Below are 16,461 nucleotides of genomic sequence, written 5' to 3'. Positions count from 1 at the left end.
CAATATACTGTATTTATGTAAATTATCAACAGAAGACTATATGTTCCTTCAATAGCATAGCCTATAGAGTTATTGAAACAGATAACAGTATAATTCATTGTTTTGCTTGTAGCAGCTCTTATTCTCTTTAGCTATTTAAAAAGGATCCTTACAGTTTACATTCTAATATTTGAGTCAAAGTTAACCATGTATGAGTTTATGTGCAGGAGGGTATGCATTGCTGAAGTTTATGTAGCCTACACATGAGACATGACTATAAACGGTTAAATGTAACCTTTTTGCATCAATTTCCAGACCTTAAATATACTGCGGAATACCTTACCTCTATATCAGTGTGCCAGTTCAACCTTGTGTTGGACAACAGAGGCATCTGGTGGTGACACTGACTATCTGATAGTGACCTGTTACTGAGGCCTTTGGATCTATTTCCATCACCTCAGTTTCCCATTTAAAATCATAAGAACATGTTGCACTTTGGGAGTTGTAAAACCATTAACACAGAGTCCATGAATTAATCTTCATGATCGTTTAATGTGATTGAGGAAAATCATAAGGGTTATATAATTCTGTCACGTGAAAACATTTAATTTTGATAGAGAAAATTACGAGCAGCATTCCTTGCATTTCATCAAACATCAAATAATGCCCTGATTCAAGTTAAATGTTAAATGTGTTGAGGTATTACTGTCCTGTATAACCACATTACTGTGTAGTTTATTAGCAGAAATTTAAGTGTCAAAATGTTCACTGTTACAGTAACTGATGGAAATATTGCCTTCTCAAAATGTAGAAGATATTCTTATTCAACTTGCATGCAAATCAAATACGTATTTTTTGGGAGGTCAAATTGGTATGAAGACATTGAAATCAATGAAAGGAAACAAAATAAATGGCTCTGCTTCCAACTATCATTAGTTACTATAGGTTAGACACCCTATGTTACCCCCAGAATAAGAACAATGTTTTAAGGTTTTAACTGTACCTTAGACCTACAGTGATAATTAAGATATTATTAGTGACAGTTAGTATTTTTCAAATGAACTGACTTCACCAGAAGTACAGTAGACAGATCAACCAGGTGTATATGTTTGTTTTTTCTTCTCATAGACAAGGAAACAACAGAGGAATCATTCAAAGTTATCTTTCAGTGGACCATTTTGAAGAGGCCTGGTGGTTTCATGTTATTTTGGAGGTGCACAGGCAGAGGGCGGGACACCAGGCGTACACCAAAGAGTTGCTGCACCCGGCCTGCTTTTTCATGGCGGCACAGTTGGCATACTTGTTTATGTAAGGACAGGGATTGGCTGAAATGACACATAAGAAGAAACATTGGCAGTCGATTCATTGGATATTGACAGTTTACATTTGGTGATTATTGCACATTGAACCCGTGTGAACATGTTTTTAAAAGGCATCACTAACATTGCTGAGTCATATTGGTAAGATTTTAGACGGCAGGCATGTGTTTTCATCCTGTCTGGTACTTACTGCAAAGCTTATTTTCGCAGGAGTTGGGGCAGTCAGCACATGTAGCTCCTTCCTTGTATGGAGCCACTCCTTTGTAGTTTCCCCTGTTAACCAAAGTATTGAAATGATTCCTGGATGATGCCTGCCTTCCACTACCAGTTACAGTAAATAGGCTGAAATTGTACACGGGTGTTAGGTGCTTTTTGGGTGTGATTGATGCAACATACGCTCTGTAGTATTGGCATCCATAGAAGTAGACTGAGCCAGGACACAAGGCCACACCACAGCCAACCTTGTACGAACTGTTCCAAACCACCTATATGAAAGGAAACGCAGTTTAGTGTTATCAGAGTTTCATTGGCAAATAACCATAATGACACTTGTCGGTAACTACGCACCTCTTGGTCGCATTAACATATTTAGCAGATGTTATTGCAGGTGTAGCATAATGGTCCATAACAATATACAGTACCGGTATACAAAATGTTAAGAACGAAGAACACCTGCTCTTTCCATGACATAGACTGACCAGGTGAATCCAGGTGAAAGCTATGATCCCTTATTCAGGTCACTTGTTAAATCCACTTCAATCAGCGTAGATGAAGGGAAGGAGACCGGTTAAAGAAATATTTTTAAGCCCTGAGACAATTGAGACATGGATTGTGTATGTGTGCCATTCAGAGGGTGAATGGGAAAGTGTATTTGAATGGGCTATGGTAGTAGGTGCCAGATGCACCAGTTTGTGTGGGGGGGGGGGGCAACTCAATATTAGGAATGTTTGATGTTTGGTATACTCAGTGTATGTACAATACAATGACTGAAATTGCTACTCAAAGAAATGTCAATGAGTTAGTAGTCTATTTTGTAAGTATACTCCTTTGGTGTCAACAAGTATATGCAATTAAATATCCCTGAAAATGTATGTGACAGAATATGAACTGTAGTTTTGGTGTGTGTTTCCTATCTGACCCTAATTAGTGGTGGACATGTAAAATGTATAAAAATACAATATAGTCCATTGCGGGTCCTTTTGCACCTAAAGGTCCAGTGTTAAGACTGCATAGTGTTGTTGCTGTGCACTCTGTTTTGGGTGTGGTCGAATCTGTTCATAAGGTATGTTTATTTCTCTATCGGTGTGCTTAGGGTCGTTGTCCTGTTGGAAGGTGAACCTTTGCTCCAGTCTGAGGTCCTGAGCGCTCTGGAGCAGGCTTTCATCAAGGATCCCATTGTACTTTGCTCCGTTCATCTTTCCTCGATCCTGACTAGTCTCCCAGTCCCTGCCGCTGAAAAACATTATCACAGCATGATGCTGACACCACCACCATGCTTCACCGTATGGATGGTGCCAGTTTTCCTCCAGATGTGACGCTAGGCATTCAGGCCAAATAGTTCAATCTTGGTTTCATCAGACCAGAGAATCTTGTTTCTCATGGTCTGAGAGTCCTTTAGGTGCCTTTTGGCAAACTCATAGCGGGCTTTCATGTGTCTTTTTATTGAAGAGTGGCCTCTGTCTGGCCACTCTACCATAAAGGCCTTATTGGTGGAGTGCTGCAGAGATAGTTGTCCTTCTGGAAGGTTCTCCCATCTCCACAGAAGAACTCTGGAGCTCTGTCAGAGTGACCATCAGGTTCTTGGTCACCTCTCTGACCATGGCCCTTCTCCCCTGATTGCTCAGTTTGGCCGGGTGGAGAGATCTAGGAGGAGTCTTGGTGGTTCCGAACTTCTTCCATTTAAGAATGATGGAGGCCACTGTGTTCTTGGGGACCTGCAGACATTTTTTGGTACCCTTCCCCAGATCTGTGCCTTGACACAATCCTGTCTCGGGGCTCTCAGACAATTCCTTCGACCTGATGGCTTGGTTTTAGCTCTGACATGCACTGTCAACTGTGGGACAGAGTCTGGGCGCGAACCCAGAGTCTCTGATGGCACAGCTGGCACTGCAGTACAGTGCCCTTAACCACTGCGCCACCCGGGAGGCCCATCTCAAGGATGATCAATGAAAATTGAGCTCAGGTGCATCCTGTTTTCAAGTCTCATAGCAAAGGGTCTGAATACTTATTCAAATAAAGTATTTCTGTTTTTTTGTTTTTAATAAATGTGCAAAATAAAAAATAAAATAATACTGTTTTCGCTTAGTCATGATGAGGTATTGTGTGTGGAGGAAGTTGTTTTATTTAATCCCTTTTAGAATAAGGCTAACAAAATATGAAAAATGTCAAGGGGTCTGAATACTTTCTGAAAGCACTTCATGTCATAATGTATCTGCACATAAGATGAATGTTACCTGTGTGTAGTGGCCGATGGGTTTACCATTGATAGATCCATTGGGATAGGAGTAATCTCTGACCTCACTGTGCCAGGCTGTAACGACTTGAGTCCAATTCCTCGAAGCGGAGGACATGAACAGGTTCTCACCCATTTCGTAGTCTGTTCATAAGTAAAGCATGCATGGAAAAGTTTGCTACATACTGTCGGTGGGTAACAATGAAATCAAACTGGAACAGTTGACGAAAATGTATTTGAATGCAGGATATAAGATGTCAACAAATATAAGATACCAGGTAAGCGACCATAGTCACTGGTGATAAGAAATCATGACATTCCAAATATATTTGAGCTTAAGATTGTGCTCACATTGATACCATTGCAGCGAAAGTCTTGAGTTGCATGAATCAATCAAATATATTTGTCTTAGTTTGCTCTACAGCAGGGGACGAACAGGAGATGTCAAGGAGAGACAAAGGGAAAACGTACCGCCAAGCATGCGACTGCTGGGTGGGCCATGAGTCATGGAGCAGGTGTCAACCCAAGCCTGAGCACTGGCCGCTGCCTCCTCGCTCCAGTTCTGCAGATCAGATACAAAAAACTCTAGAATAATGCCATCCACAAGACTGACATCCACATACTAGTGTCCAAGGAGTATACCATAGGGCTGCTCTATGAATTACATATCAGGGATTATACTCTTTACGATGGATTTTGGGGGATACTATGTTTTGAAACATTGATTCTGAGGTTGTTACTGATGGAAAGTATATGAATCATGAAAGCGTACCATCTTGAGCATGTCTCTAGCAGTTGGCGTAACCGCTCTCCGGAAGGCGTTGTGCTGGTTAAGGATCTCAGCCTGAACTACTGTGCTGTCTGGGCACATTTCTACACACACACACACACACACACACACACACACACACACACACACACACACACACACACACACACACACACACACACACACACACACACACACACACACACACATATTATATTGTGGGATTATATGCACATTACTTACCCCACAGGTAAATTCTTCACTAAACCATAATACAAAGCAACTATTTACTCCTAATGTATTTTCCAACATCTTGCACGTGATGAATTAAACATTGTGTGTAATGACTAAATCCAGTTTAAAGAGTTTAGAATCATGTTGATAGAGGATAGTGAAAGTGCACACCGTTTGCAAAGTCTTCACGTTTTGCTGCATGAAATTGAAAGGGGGGGGGTGTTCTACAGTACAGATCTACTCAACCTACTCCACCTTTCTGAAGTAAAATGAAGTTATAGAAAATGTAAACACACTACATATGTCTTCACACCCCAGAGTTAATACTTGGTGGAGCAGCCATTACATATGTAAATCATTTAGAATAACATTCTACCGACTGTGCAGCATATGCCAATTATTTTTGTTAGAATTGCTCAAGCGCAGTAAATGGTTGGGTATCATTGATGGAAAGCATATTTAAACCTCTTTTCAAAGCAAATTTATGTCAGGACTGAGTCCAGACCACTCGGCAACACAACACCTTTTGGAAATCCAATGTCTTTGACATAAGGTTAGGTATAATTGTCTCACTGAAAAATACAACTCTATCCCAGGGTTTTCAGAAGACTGAGGAGGGTATTTTTTGGTCAATATTTACCTGGGCTTTGCGGCTTTCATATTTATTTTGAAATTGACAAACTCCCCAGTCCCTGCCGATGACAAGCTTTACCAAAACATGAATCTGCCACCATAATACTAACCCTGAGGTCGTTTTTTTTGTTCTTCAGGAAAATTATAACTATTTTAATGCCAAAGACACACCTGCATGGCTTTCCAAGAGGTGTTGACTTGTTCCTGAATGGTCCAGTCTCAATCCTGAATTAAATCTCCTTAAAAAGGTTTGAATATTGCTGTCCATCAATGATTCCCAGCCAAAATTACTGAGCTTTAGCAATTTTGACAAAACAATGAATACATGTTGCCCTAAGAGTTGTGCGAAGTTGGTCGAATCTTATTCAAAATGATTCAATGCTTTTAAGGGCTGCCAAAGGTGCTTCAACCAAGTATGAACTCTGGGATGTCAAGACATATGCAATCAAGACATTTTCATTTAGAATTGATTTGGAGAATGTTCTACAACTGTCTTTCACTTTTAAAATCTGGAGTCGGTCGTGTTGCTCTGTTGTGGAACATATGAAAATGAATCGCTTTTTAAATGTTATGGCAGCAAGGGGTGTGTAGACTTTCACTGGACACTGTGTTAGAATGTCCGCAAAGCATTGTACTTACGTGACTGTGGGCACAGCAGTAGGAGATGGCCCAAGGGAAAGAATGAAAAGCTTTCAGAGTCAGATCTTTCATAAATACTTTAACATGTAATTGGCCTCATATCTAATGTACTGTTCCATATTAAATATGTGGTTTTCTTTTCAGTAATTAGTAGGAGTACTTACCACATTGCACGCAGAGTACACATCATGCAGTGTCAGGATGCAAACCAATAACGCTAACATTGTGTCTGAAATCTGGGAGAGAGACACTGCACTTATCAAGAATAAGAATCCACATGATCAGAATGGAGTACCTTGCCTTAGTTGACCTGTTGTCAAAACCTTTGCACAACTGTATGAAAGTATCTATTGCATTTTTGTTACTGTATTTTAACACCAACTTTTGTCTTTTCTCACTAACATATTCACATTGATATCCATAAGCGAAAAATGTACTAAACAATGAAAATAGGCAATCCTTTGAGAATCAAGAGACTAGCCTTTGCATATCACGGAGACTGATGAATTCATATTTTAACTTGCATGTTCTCAAATAGTTAATGCTGCAAAGATCTGTAATTCTTGCAGAGCGAAGAGGCTTACCTGCTCATGGGTCTTCAAGAGGTTGAGTGGCGCTTGGTGCTGTTCTATTTCCTTTTATAGGGCCAACGCCGGGCTACATTCGTGACTGTGGTAGGCTCACCTTTTCTTTCACTACTAATGATGCAGAGGCTGTCAATATTACACAATAGATACAGAACAACAATGCATCCAGAAACCAGCATTGAGAAGCTGACAGGTAAATATGAATTTGTAAGCGCATGGGGTGTAGTTTCTCCACTTTGCAGCCCTCCACAAAGAAAGGAGAAGCGCTCTGTAAATACTAGTGTAAATAAAGGAACAATTATGGATGCGGTTGACTGCATATGAGTGGATGCATTTCTTTGTTTGGAATGATACACCAATTAGGGAGCTCACAATGGCAAATAGTCTTCCTTGAGTTTGTTCTAGCTTGCACTTTTGTCAGTAAGATTAATTAGCCTTTGAAGACTTTGCCTGTGGGTTCTGTCTAGCCAATGTGTCTGGGCCACAATAATGACTGTTTAGTGTGTATGACCAAATCCTGTTGTATAAATTCAGTTAACAAAGAAGGATTTATCCTTTATAACTATCTGCTCTGAGGTCAGAGGCATTTCTTTAAAAATGGAATGCATGACTTGTTGGCAACTGACATCATTTTGTACACCTTATCATGATGCAAGGTGACTTTGGGTGTTCAGAAAGGTCCCTAACAAATAAAGTGGATACCTAGTCAGTTGCACAACTGAATGCCTTCCGCATTGAAATCTGCATCAGAGAGGTGTGGGGGGCTGCCTTAATCAACATCCACGGCACCCAGGGAACAGTGGGTTAACTGCCTTGCTCAGGACGACAGATGTTTAGCTTATCAACTCGGGGACTTTCAGAAACCTTTCAGTTACTGGCCTAATGCTCCAACCACTAGGCTACTTGTTACTGGCCTAATGCTCCAACCACTAGGCTACCTGTTACTGGCCTAATGCTCCAACCACTAGGCTACCTGTTACTGGCCTAATGCTCTAACCACTAGGCTACCTGTTACTGGCCTAATGCTCTAACCACTAGGCTACCTGTTACTGGCCTAATGCTCCAACCACTAGGCTACCTGTTACTGGCCTAATGCTCTAACCACTAGGCTACCTGTTACTGGCCTAATGCTCCAACCACTAGGCTACCTACTGGCCTAATGTTAACCACTGGTTACTGGCCTAATGCTCTAACCACTAGGCTACCTGTTACTGGCCTAATGCTCTAACCACTAGGCTACCTGTCACCCTCAATAACATTATTTGATTATGCTTATGACTTGACTTTATATCAAGATCTCGTTAACTTTTATTAATAAACCAATAAATCACTGAATTGACTGTGTAACATTGCTAATAAACAAATGTCTGTCATAATCAAGGTGTAATTAGTTTTTTCCCTCTATCCCTAAAAGGCTGAAATACAGTATGTCTAGAGGGCACATAGAAAGTGGATAGGTACATTTATGAGAGTAGTATTTTTTAAATCTGCAACACACTTAAAATGCAATGAGAGAAAATGCTGAAACCAAACACCCAGGTCATGTCTTTCAATGACATATCACCATTACCATCATTCACCTGTCAAGAACGTTTGTGATGTTTGTATATTTAACTGGGTGTTGCTCTCTACATACTATACATTTTTGGGTGCAGCAAATACAATACAGGCTCTCTGACCTAAAAATACCAAATAAAGTACAAATGCAACATTCAACAATTACAAAGATTTTACTGAGTAACAGTTAATATAGGGAAATCAGTCAATTGAAAGAAATTCATTAGATCCTAGTCTATGGATTTCACATGACTGGGAATACAGATATGCATCTGTTGGTCATAGATTCCTTTTTTTTAAGTAGGGGCGTGGATCAGAACCAGTCAGTATCTGTTGTGACAACCATTTGCCTCATGTAGCACGGCATCTCCTTCGCATTGAGTTGATCAGGCTGTTGATTGTGGCCTGTGGAATGTTGTCCAACTCCTCTTCAATGGCTGTGCGAGGTTACTGGATATTGGCGGGTACTGGAACATGCTGTCCTATGTGTCGATTCAGAGCATCCCAAATATGCTCAAATGTTGACATGTCTGGTGAGTATGCAGGCCATGGAAGAACTGGGTCATTTTCAGCTTCTGGAAATTGTTATATTTTTGGTCCTGATGTGTTAAGACAGTTGAAATAAAATCACAATCCATTTTGAAAGTTATATTCTTCAAGACTCAATGGCTACACAGTATATTAATTGAAATGTCCTGAAATGGATGTACCAATCCCTGATTGACCCTTTTAAATAATGTTTACAGTTTTTTTTACAATTACTAACAAGCATTTACTTAAACGTAAGATACCTTTTCTAAAGTCTTAAAACAGCAACATCACACAATTAGCCAAATAGTACATTTTCTGCTCAAAACCACATTTGGTTCCTTAAACACTTACTTTATAGAACGTAGAGAAGAAAAAAATATTAAGTGACAGAATTGCTGCAGTAAAATCTTTATTAGCAACATGAAATTGCTGCCAGTGATCAATAACGAAACACAACATACGTGGCCTTTGGTTCCAAATGTGTAAAAATAAAACACAAAAATGCACAGTCCTGTTCTAATCTATATGATCTTCAGCATTTGGCCACATGTTCTCGTCCACATCACATCTTATGTCGTCTCTCGCTATGCAGCTTGGATAGAAATGCTTGGCATGCCTTATCCACCCCTGGCTGTCTTCAGCTAAGAAGTCTCTGCACCCAGCATCCATTACATCCAGGAGGGACATTTGGTCATGTGGCCGATGATCATCCACTTTCCACCTCCAGGCAATAAAAAAGGTGAGTAGGTGGGGAGGAAAGGGAAACCATTCTTGGATGGGCTGCAAACCAGTTTGTGATTGCATGTGAATGGTGGAATGCTACATTGCCTCATGCAATCACAAATGTTGTACTTTGTACTGCCCCCCTGATTCCTGCTTCAGTAGGAGAGAGATCGGTCCCTCTTTTTGTGTGTCTGACAGTTTGCCATTTATATACAAAGAATTTAAAACATGATAGTAATGGATCTTTCAGTAGTTTATAAAATGTTTATATCTCCATTGGAATGTCCAGACTAGGGCTTTTCCCCATCTGAAAGGAATCAATTGCCATCGATAATTCATTTTGTGTAATTAGACCTTCACAAGAATCCTGTTTTTTGTCACATAGTTTTTTTAAAGATTGCAAGAAGGATATAACTCAGGTTGGAGGAACTTGACGATAGAACATTTATTTACAACATTTTACTCCCTCATTCAAAATCTCCTTTGGTGAGAAGTATTTCTGTAGGTAGTTTTTTTGTTATGTTTATATATTGAAGGTTGAGGCAATTTTTGACGTTCTCCATCCAGTTTGTTCATTTTTTTTTAAAGAAAAGTGAAGCCTGATGTTTCTTGATTAAGGTCCTCAAACTTAATCCCTGACCCCCCCCCAACACACACAGTTGTATGACCTATAGATGATGAACATTCCTCAGACTGTACAGTTCCATTTGTCCAGTGTCTCTTGAATATTTGAGCCATGTGAAGCTGTACCTTCAGTAATAGACACTAGAAGGCATTCTCACTTATTAAAAGGATGAGGCAGCTACACTCTCCTCTGTATGTATTTGGACAGTGACGCGGAAATGTAAAATGTGGCTCTGCATTTTGGATTTTAGATCAAATGTTTCATGAGGCAACATAACAGGGTGTCACCTTCTTGTGGCTATTTTAATGCAAATCTGTTTTACAGTTTAGAAATGAAAGCACGTTATCTCGTCCCTGAAAACTTCTAAATAAATCCTGATAATGCCATGGTTTCCTTTTAGTGAATAATGGTCAGTGAGAAGGTTAGAGGCTAGAACAAAACATGCTAACCTCTTACATTTTTTAAATCTGCAAAACACTTAAAATGCAATGAGAGAATATGCTGAAACCAAACACCCACGTCACCTTTACCATCATTCACCTGTCAACAACACTTATGTTTGTATATTTAACTGGGTGTTCCTCTCTACACACTATACATTTTTGGTTGGCAGCAAATACAATGTATGCTGTCTGACCTAAAAATACTGAATAAAAGTATAAATGCAACAACTTCAGAGATGTTACTGAGGTACAGTTCATATAAGGAATTCAGTCAATAGAAATACATTCATTAGACCCTAATCCATGGATTTCACATGACTGGGAATACAGATATGCATCTATTGGTCATAGATTCCTTGAAAAGAAAGTAGGGGCGTGGATCAGAACCAGTCAGTATCTGTTGTGACATCCATTTGCCTCATGCAGCACGCCATCTCCTTTGCATTGAGTTGGTCAGGCTGTTGATTGTGGCCTGTCGATTGTTGTCCCACTCCTCTTCAATGGCTGTGCGAAGTTGCTGGATATTGGCGGGAACTAGAACACGCTGCCGTACGCATCGATCCAGAGCATCCCAAACATGCTCAATGGGTGACATGTCTGGTGAGTATGCAGGCCATGGAAGAACTGGGTCATTTTCAGATTCTGGAAAATGTTATATTTTTGGTCCTGATGTGGTAAGACAGTTGAAATAAAATCACATTCCATTTTGAAAGTTATATTCTTCAAGACTCAATGGCTACACAGTATATTAATTGAAATGTCCTAAAATGGATGTACCAATCTCTGATTGCCCCTTTTAAATAATGTTTACAGTTTTTTTACAATTACTAACAAGCATTTACTTAAACGTAAGATACTTTTTCTAAAGTCTTAAAACAGCAACATCACACAATTAGCCAAATAGTACATTTTCTGCTCAAAACCACATTTTGTTCCTTAAACACCAACTCGACATTTCAAAATACAAAAAAACTTTCTCTACGTACACTAACTCAATCAAAACACGGCAAACCCGACTCAATATCTAATCATTGTCAAAACACTTACACACGTTTTCTATCCAAAAGGAACATATAGGAAATCATAGCACAGCGACTTTCAAAAATACTAACAGTTGATGGCATTATAAAAACTGCATTACTTTTCATGTTTCAGTTCTACCTGCATACAATAGACAATACGAAATCCATAGTGTTTCATAATTCAGTTTCCTTTTACTGTAAACCACTACATTTTTTGGTTGAGTGTTGAATGTGTGCATTTTTGGCAACATACCATCTAAAAGTGAATGAGTCATCTTTACTTTATAGAACGTAGAGTAGAAAAAAATATTAAGTGACAGAATTGCTGCAGTAAAATCTTTATTAGCAACATGAAATTGCTGCCAGTGATCAATAACAAAACACAACATACGTGGCCTTTGGTTCCAAATGTGTAAAAATAAAACACAAAAATGCACAGTCCTGTTCTAATCTATATCATCTTCAGCATTTGGCCATATGTTCTCGTCCACATCACATCTTATGTTGTCTCTCGCTATGCAGCTTGGATAAAAATGCTTGGCATGCCTTATCCACCCCTGGCTGTCTTCAGCTAAGAAGTCTCTGCACCCAGCATCCATTACATCCAGGAGGGACATTTGGTCATGTGGCCGATGATCATCCACTTTCCACCTCCAGGCAATAAAAAAGGTGAGTAGGTGGGGAGGAAAGGGAAACCATTCTTGGATGGGCTGCAAACCAGTTTGTGATTGCATGTGAATGGTGGAATGCTACATTGCCTCATGCAATCACAAATGTTGTACTTTGTACTGCCCCCCTGATTCCTGCTTCAGTAGGAGAGAGATCGGTCCCTCTTTTTGTGTGTCTGACAGTTTGCCATTTATATACAAAGAATTTAAAACATGATAGTAATGGATCTTTCAGTAGTTTATAAAATGTTTATATCTCCATTGGAATGTCCAGGCTAGGGCTTTTCCCCATCTGAAAGAAATCAATTGCCATCGATAATTCATTTTGTGTAATTTGACCTTCACAAGAATCCTGTTTTTTGTCACATAGTTTTTTTAAAGATTGCAAGAAGGATATAACTCAGGTTGGAGGAACTTGACGATAGAACATTTATTTACAACATTTTACTCCCTCATTCAAAATCTCCTTTGGTGAGAAGTATTTCTGTAGGTAGTTTTTTTGTTATGTTTATATATTGAAGGTTGAGGCAATTTTTGACGTTCTCCATCCAGTTTGTTCATTTTTTTTAAAGAAAAGTGAAGCCTGATGTTTCTTGATTAAGGTCCTCAAACTTAATCCCTGACCCCCCCCCCCCCCCCCAACACACACAGTTGTATGACCTATAGATGATGAACATTCCTCAGACTGTACAGTTCCATTTGTCCAGTGTCTCTTGAATATTTGAGCCATGTGAAGCTGTACCTTCAGTAATAGACACTAGAGGGCATTCTCACTTATTAAAAGGATGAGGCAGCTACACTCTCCTCCGTATGTATTTGGACAGTGAAGCAGAAATGTAAAATGTGGCTCTGCATTTTGGATTTTAGATCAAATGTTTCATGAGGCAACAGAATAGGGTGTCACCTTCTTGTGGCTATTTTAATGCAAATCTGTTTTACAGTTTAGAAATGAAAGCACGTTATCTCGTCCCTGAAAACTTCTAAATAAATCCTGATAATGCCATGGTTTCCTTTTAGTGAATAATGGTCAGTGAGAAGGTTAGAGGCTAGAACAGAACATGCTAACCTCTTACATTTTTTAAATCTGCAAAACACTTAAAATGCAATGAGAGAATATGCTGAAACCAAACACCCACGTCACCTTTATCATCATTCACCTGTCAACAACACTTATGTTTGTATATTTAACTGGGTGTTCCTCTCTACACACTATACATTTTTGTTTGGCAGCAAATACAATGTATGCTGTCTGACCTAAAAATACTGAATAAAAGTATAAATGCAACAACTTCAGAGATTTTACTGAGGTACAGTTCATATAAGGAATTCAGTCAATTGAAATACATTCATTAGACCCTAATCCATGGATTTCACATGACTGGGAATACAGATATGCATCTATTGGTCATAGATTCCTTGAAAAGAAAGTAGGGGCGTGGATCAGAACCACTCAGTATCTGTTGTGACAACCATTTGCCTCATGCAGCACGCCATCTCCTTTGCATTGAGTTGGTCAGGCTGTTGATTGTGGCCTGTCGATTGTTGTCCCACTCCTCTTCAATGGCGGTGCGAAGTTGCTGGATATTGGCGGGAACTAGAACACGCTGCCGTACGCATCGATCCAGAGCATCCCAAACATGCTCAATGGGTGACATGTCTGGTGAGTATGCAGGCCATGGAAGAACTGGGTCATTTTCAGCTTCTGGAAATTGTTATATTTTTGGTCCTGATGTGTTAAGACAGTTTAAATAAAATCACAATCCATTTTGTAAGTTATATTCTTCAAGACTCAATGGCTATACAGTATATTAATTGAACTGTCCTAAAATGGATGCACCAATCCCCGATTGCCCTTTTAAAATAATATATTTCAACCCTGAACCCCCCCCCCACACACACACACACACACACACACACACACACACCACATACACACACATACACACACACTCAGTTGTATGACCTATAGATAATGAACAATCCTCAGACTGTACAGTTCCATTTGTCCAGTGTCTCTTGAATATTTGAGCCAAGTGAAGCTGTACCTTCAGTAATAAACACTAGAGGGCATTCTCACTTATTAAAAGGATGAGGCACATGTAGTTGGACAGTGAAGCAGACATTTTAAATGTGGCTCTGCATTTTGGATTTTAGATCAAATGTTTCATGAGGCAACAGAACAGGGTGTCACCTTTTTGTGGCTATTTTCATGCAAATCTTTTTTACAGTTTAGAAATGAAAGCACCTTATCTCGTTCCTAAACACTTCTAAATGAATCCTGATAATGCCATGGTTTCTTTTTAGTGTATAGTATAGTGGTTAGTGAGAAGGTTAGAGGCTAGAACAAAACATTCCAACCTCTCATATTGCAAATAATGTGAGTTTAGCATTGTATGTGTTTTTTTGCAGGGTTTTTTTGCAGGGTGCACATCTTTGTGCCTCTGTATCCTCACATAATTATTAACAATTCATTCATGATTACCCATGATCATGGCAGCATCCACAGTAATGTAGATGTGTTCAGAAATATCTTATATTCTTACTTACAATAAAAGTAACTCCAAAATGACAATACATTATTCACCATTCAGTTCTTTTGTGCAAAGTTTGACCCGAAATGCAACCAAAACAAACTGCAAATGTAAAGTCACAAGCTTGATGTAGTCATTGAGTGCAAGGATATGGGACCAAATAAATTTGGAGTATTTTAATACACTAATGGAATTTGTCCAAATACAGTACTTGGCATCAAATGAGGGGCGGGGGGATAGATGCATAAAGTGCTTTCATTTCTAAACGGGAAAACAGATATTTTCAAATGAGGCGACAGTACAGAAAAACAGTAGAAAAAAATATTAAGTGACAGAATTGCTGCAGTAAAATCTTTATTAGCAACATGAATAACAATAACAAAATACAACATACATGGCCTTTGGTTCCAAATGTGTAAAAATAAAACACAATTACAGTACAAAAGGCACAGAGAGGAAAAAAAACACAAAAATGCACAGTCCTGTTCCAATCTATATGATCTTCAGCATTTGGCCACATGTTCTCGTCCACATCACATCTTATGTCGTCTCTCGCTATGCAGCTTGGAAAGAAATGCTTGGCATGCCTTATCCACCACTGGCAGTCTTCAGCTAAGAAGTCTCTGCACCCAGCATCCATTACATCCAGGAGGGACATTTGGTCATTTTTATTTATTTTTATTTAGTTCACCTTTATTTAACCAGTTAGGCAAGTTGAGAACAAGTTCTCATTTACAATTGCGACCTGGCCAAGATAAAGCAAAGCAGTACGACACATACAACGACACAGAGTTACACATGGAGTAAAACAAACATACAGTCAATAATACAGTATAAACAAGGCTATATACGGTGTGAGCAAATGCGGTGAGATAAGGGAGGTAAAGGCAAAAAAAGGCCATGGTGGCAAAGTAAATACAATATAGCAAGTAAAACACTGGAATGGTAGATTTGCAATGGAAGAATGTGCTAAGTCGAAATAAAAATAATGGGGTGCAAAGGGGCAAAATAAATAAATACATTAAATGCGGTAGGGAAAGAGGTAGTTGTTTGGGCTAAAATTATAGGTGGGCAGCAGAGAACTGGAAGGAGAGGCGGCCAAAGAAAGAATTGGTTTTGAGGGTGACTAGAGAGATATACCTGCTGGAGCGTGTGCTACAGGTGGGAGATGCTATGGTGACCAGCGAGCTGAGCTAAAGGGGGACTTTACCGAGCAGGGTCTTGTAGATGACATGGAGCCAGTGGGTTTGGCGATGAGTATGAAGCGAGGGCCAGCCAACGAGAGCGTACAGGTTGCAATGGTGGGTAGTATATGGGGCTTTGGTGACAAAATGGATTGCACTGTGATAGACTGCATCCAATTTGTTGAGTAGGGTATTGGAGGCTATTTTGTAAATGACATCTCCAAAGTCGAGGATTGGTAGGATGGTCAGTTTTACAAGGGTATGTTTGGCAGCATGAGTGAAGGATGCTTTGTTGCGAAATAGGAAGCCAATTCTAGATTTAACTTTGGATTGGAGATGTTTGATATGGGTCTGGAAGGAGAGTTTACAGTCTAACCAGACACCTAAGTATTTGTAGTTGTCCACGTATTCCAAGTCAGAACCGTCCAGAATAGTTGTCACGAATCCCGCTTCCTGAGTCTGTGTCTGCCTGTGTTTCTGTCCTGGAGTGTGTTTCCGGTGTCCTGGAACGCACCCTGTCTGGTTGCCGGGCGAATTAGCTTGTTGAGAGATCGATGTTCACCCG

The 16,461-nt window shown here is 39.6% G+C and overlaps 1 protein-coding gene across 1 annotated transcript; it reads right to left on the bottom strand.

Annotated features, from left to right (window-relative positions):
* Positions 1-511: 511 nt before the first annotated feature.
* LOC135522301 (cysteine-rich venom protein ophanin-like) lies at positions 512-4,656 on the bottom strand. The gene is made up of 6 exons (XM_064948415.1): positions 4,523-4,656; positions 4,222-4,312; positions 3,752-3,894; positions 1,695-1,783; positions 1,489-1,571; positions 512-1,304 (listed from the first exon to the last, which is right to left on the bottom strand). Exons 1-6 carry the CDS (start codon positions 4,619-4,621, stop codon positions 1,177-1,179), a joined length of 633 nt encoding a protein of 210 aa, XP_064804487.1. The 5' UTR covers positions 4,622-4,656; the 3' UTR covers positions 512-1,176.
* Positions 4,657-16,461: the final 11,805 nt, after the last annotated feature.

Source organism: Oncorhynchus masou, chromosome 30 (assembly GCF_036934945.1).
Source record: "Oncorhynchus masou masou isolate Uvic2021 chromosome 30, UVic_Omas_1.1, whole genome shotgun sequence".
Lineage (NCBI taxonomy): Eukaryota > Metazoa > Chordata > Actinopteri > Salmoniformes > Salmonidae > Oncorhynchus > Oncorhynchus masou.
The sequence above is the reverse complement of the archived record's forward strand: the minus strand, read 5'-3'. Positions and strand labels throughout refer to the sequence as shown.

Coding starts and splice junctions, on each gene's coding strand:
- LOC135522301 (XM_064948415.1), bottom strand. CDS start 4,621: ATGTGCCCAGACAGCACAGTAGTTCAGGCTGAGATCCTTAACCAGCAC. Junction 1,572..1,694: donor GGATGCCAATACTACAGAGC/GTATGTTGCATC, acceptor TTTGGTTAACAG/GGGAAACTACAAAGGAGTGG. Junction 1,305..1,488: donor CTGCGAAAATAAGCTTTGCA/GTAAGTACCAGA, acceptor GTGTCATTTCAG/CCAATCCCTGTCCTTACATA.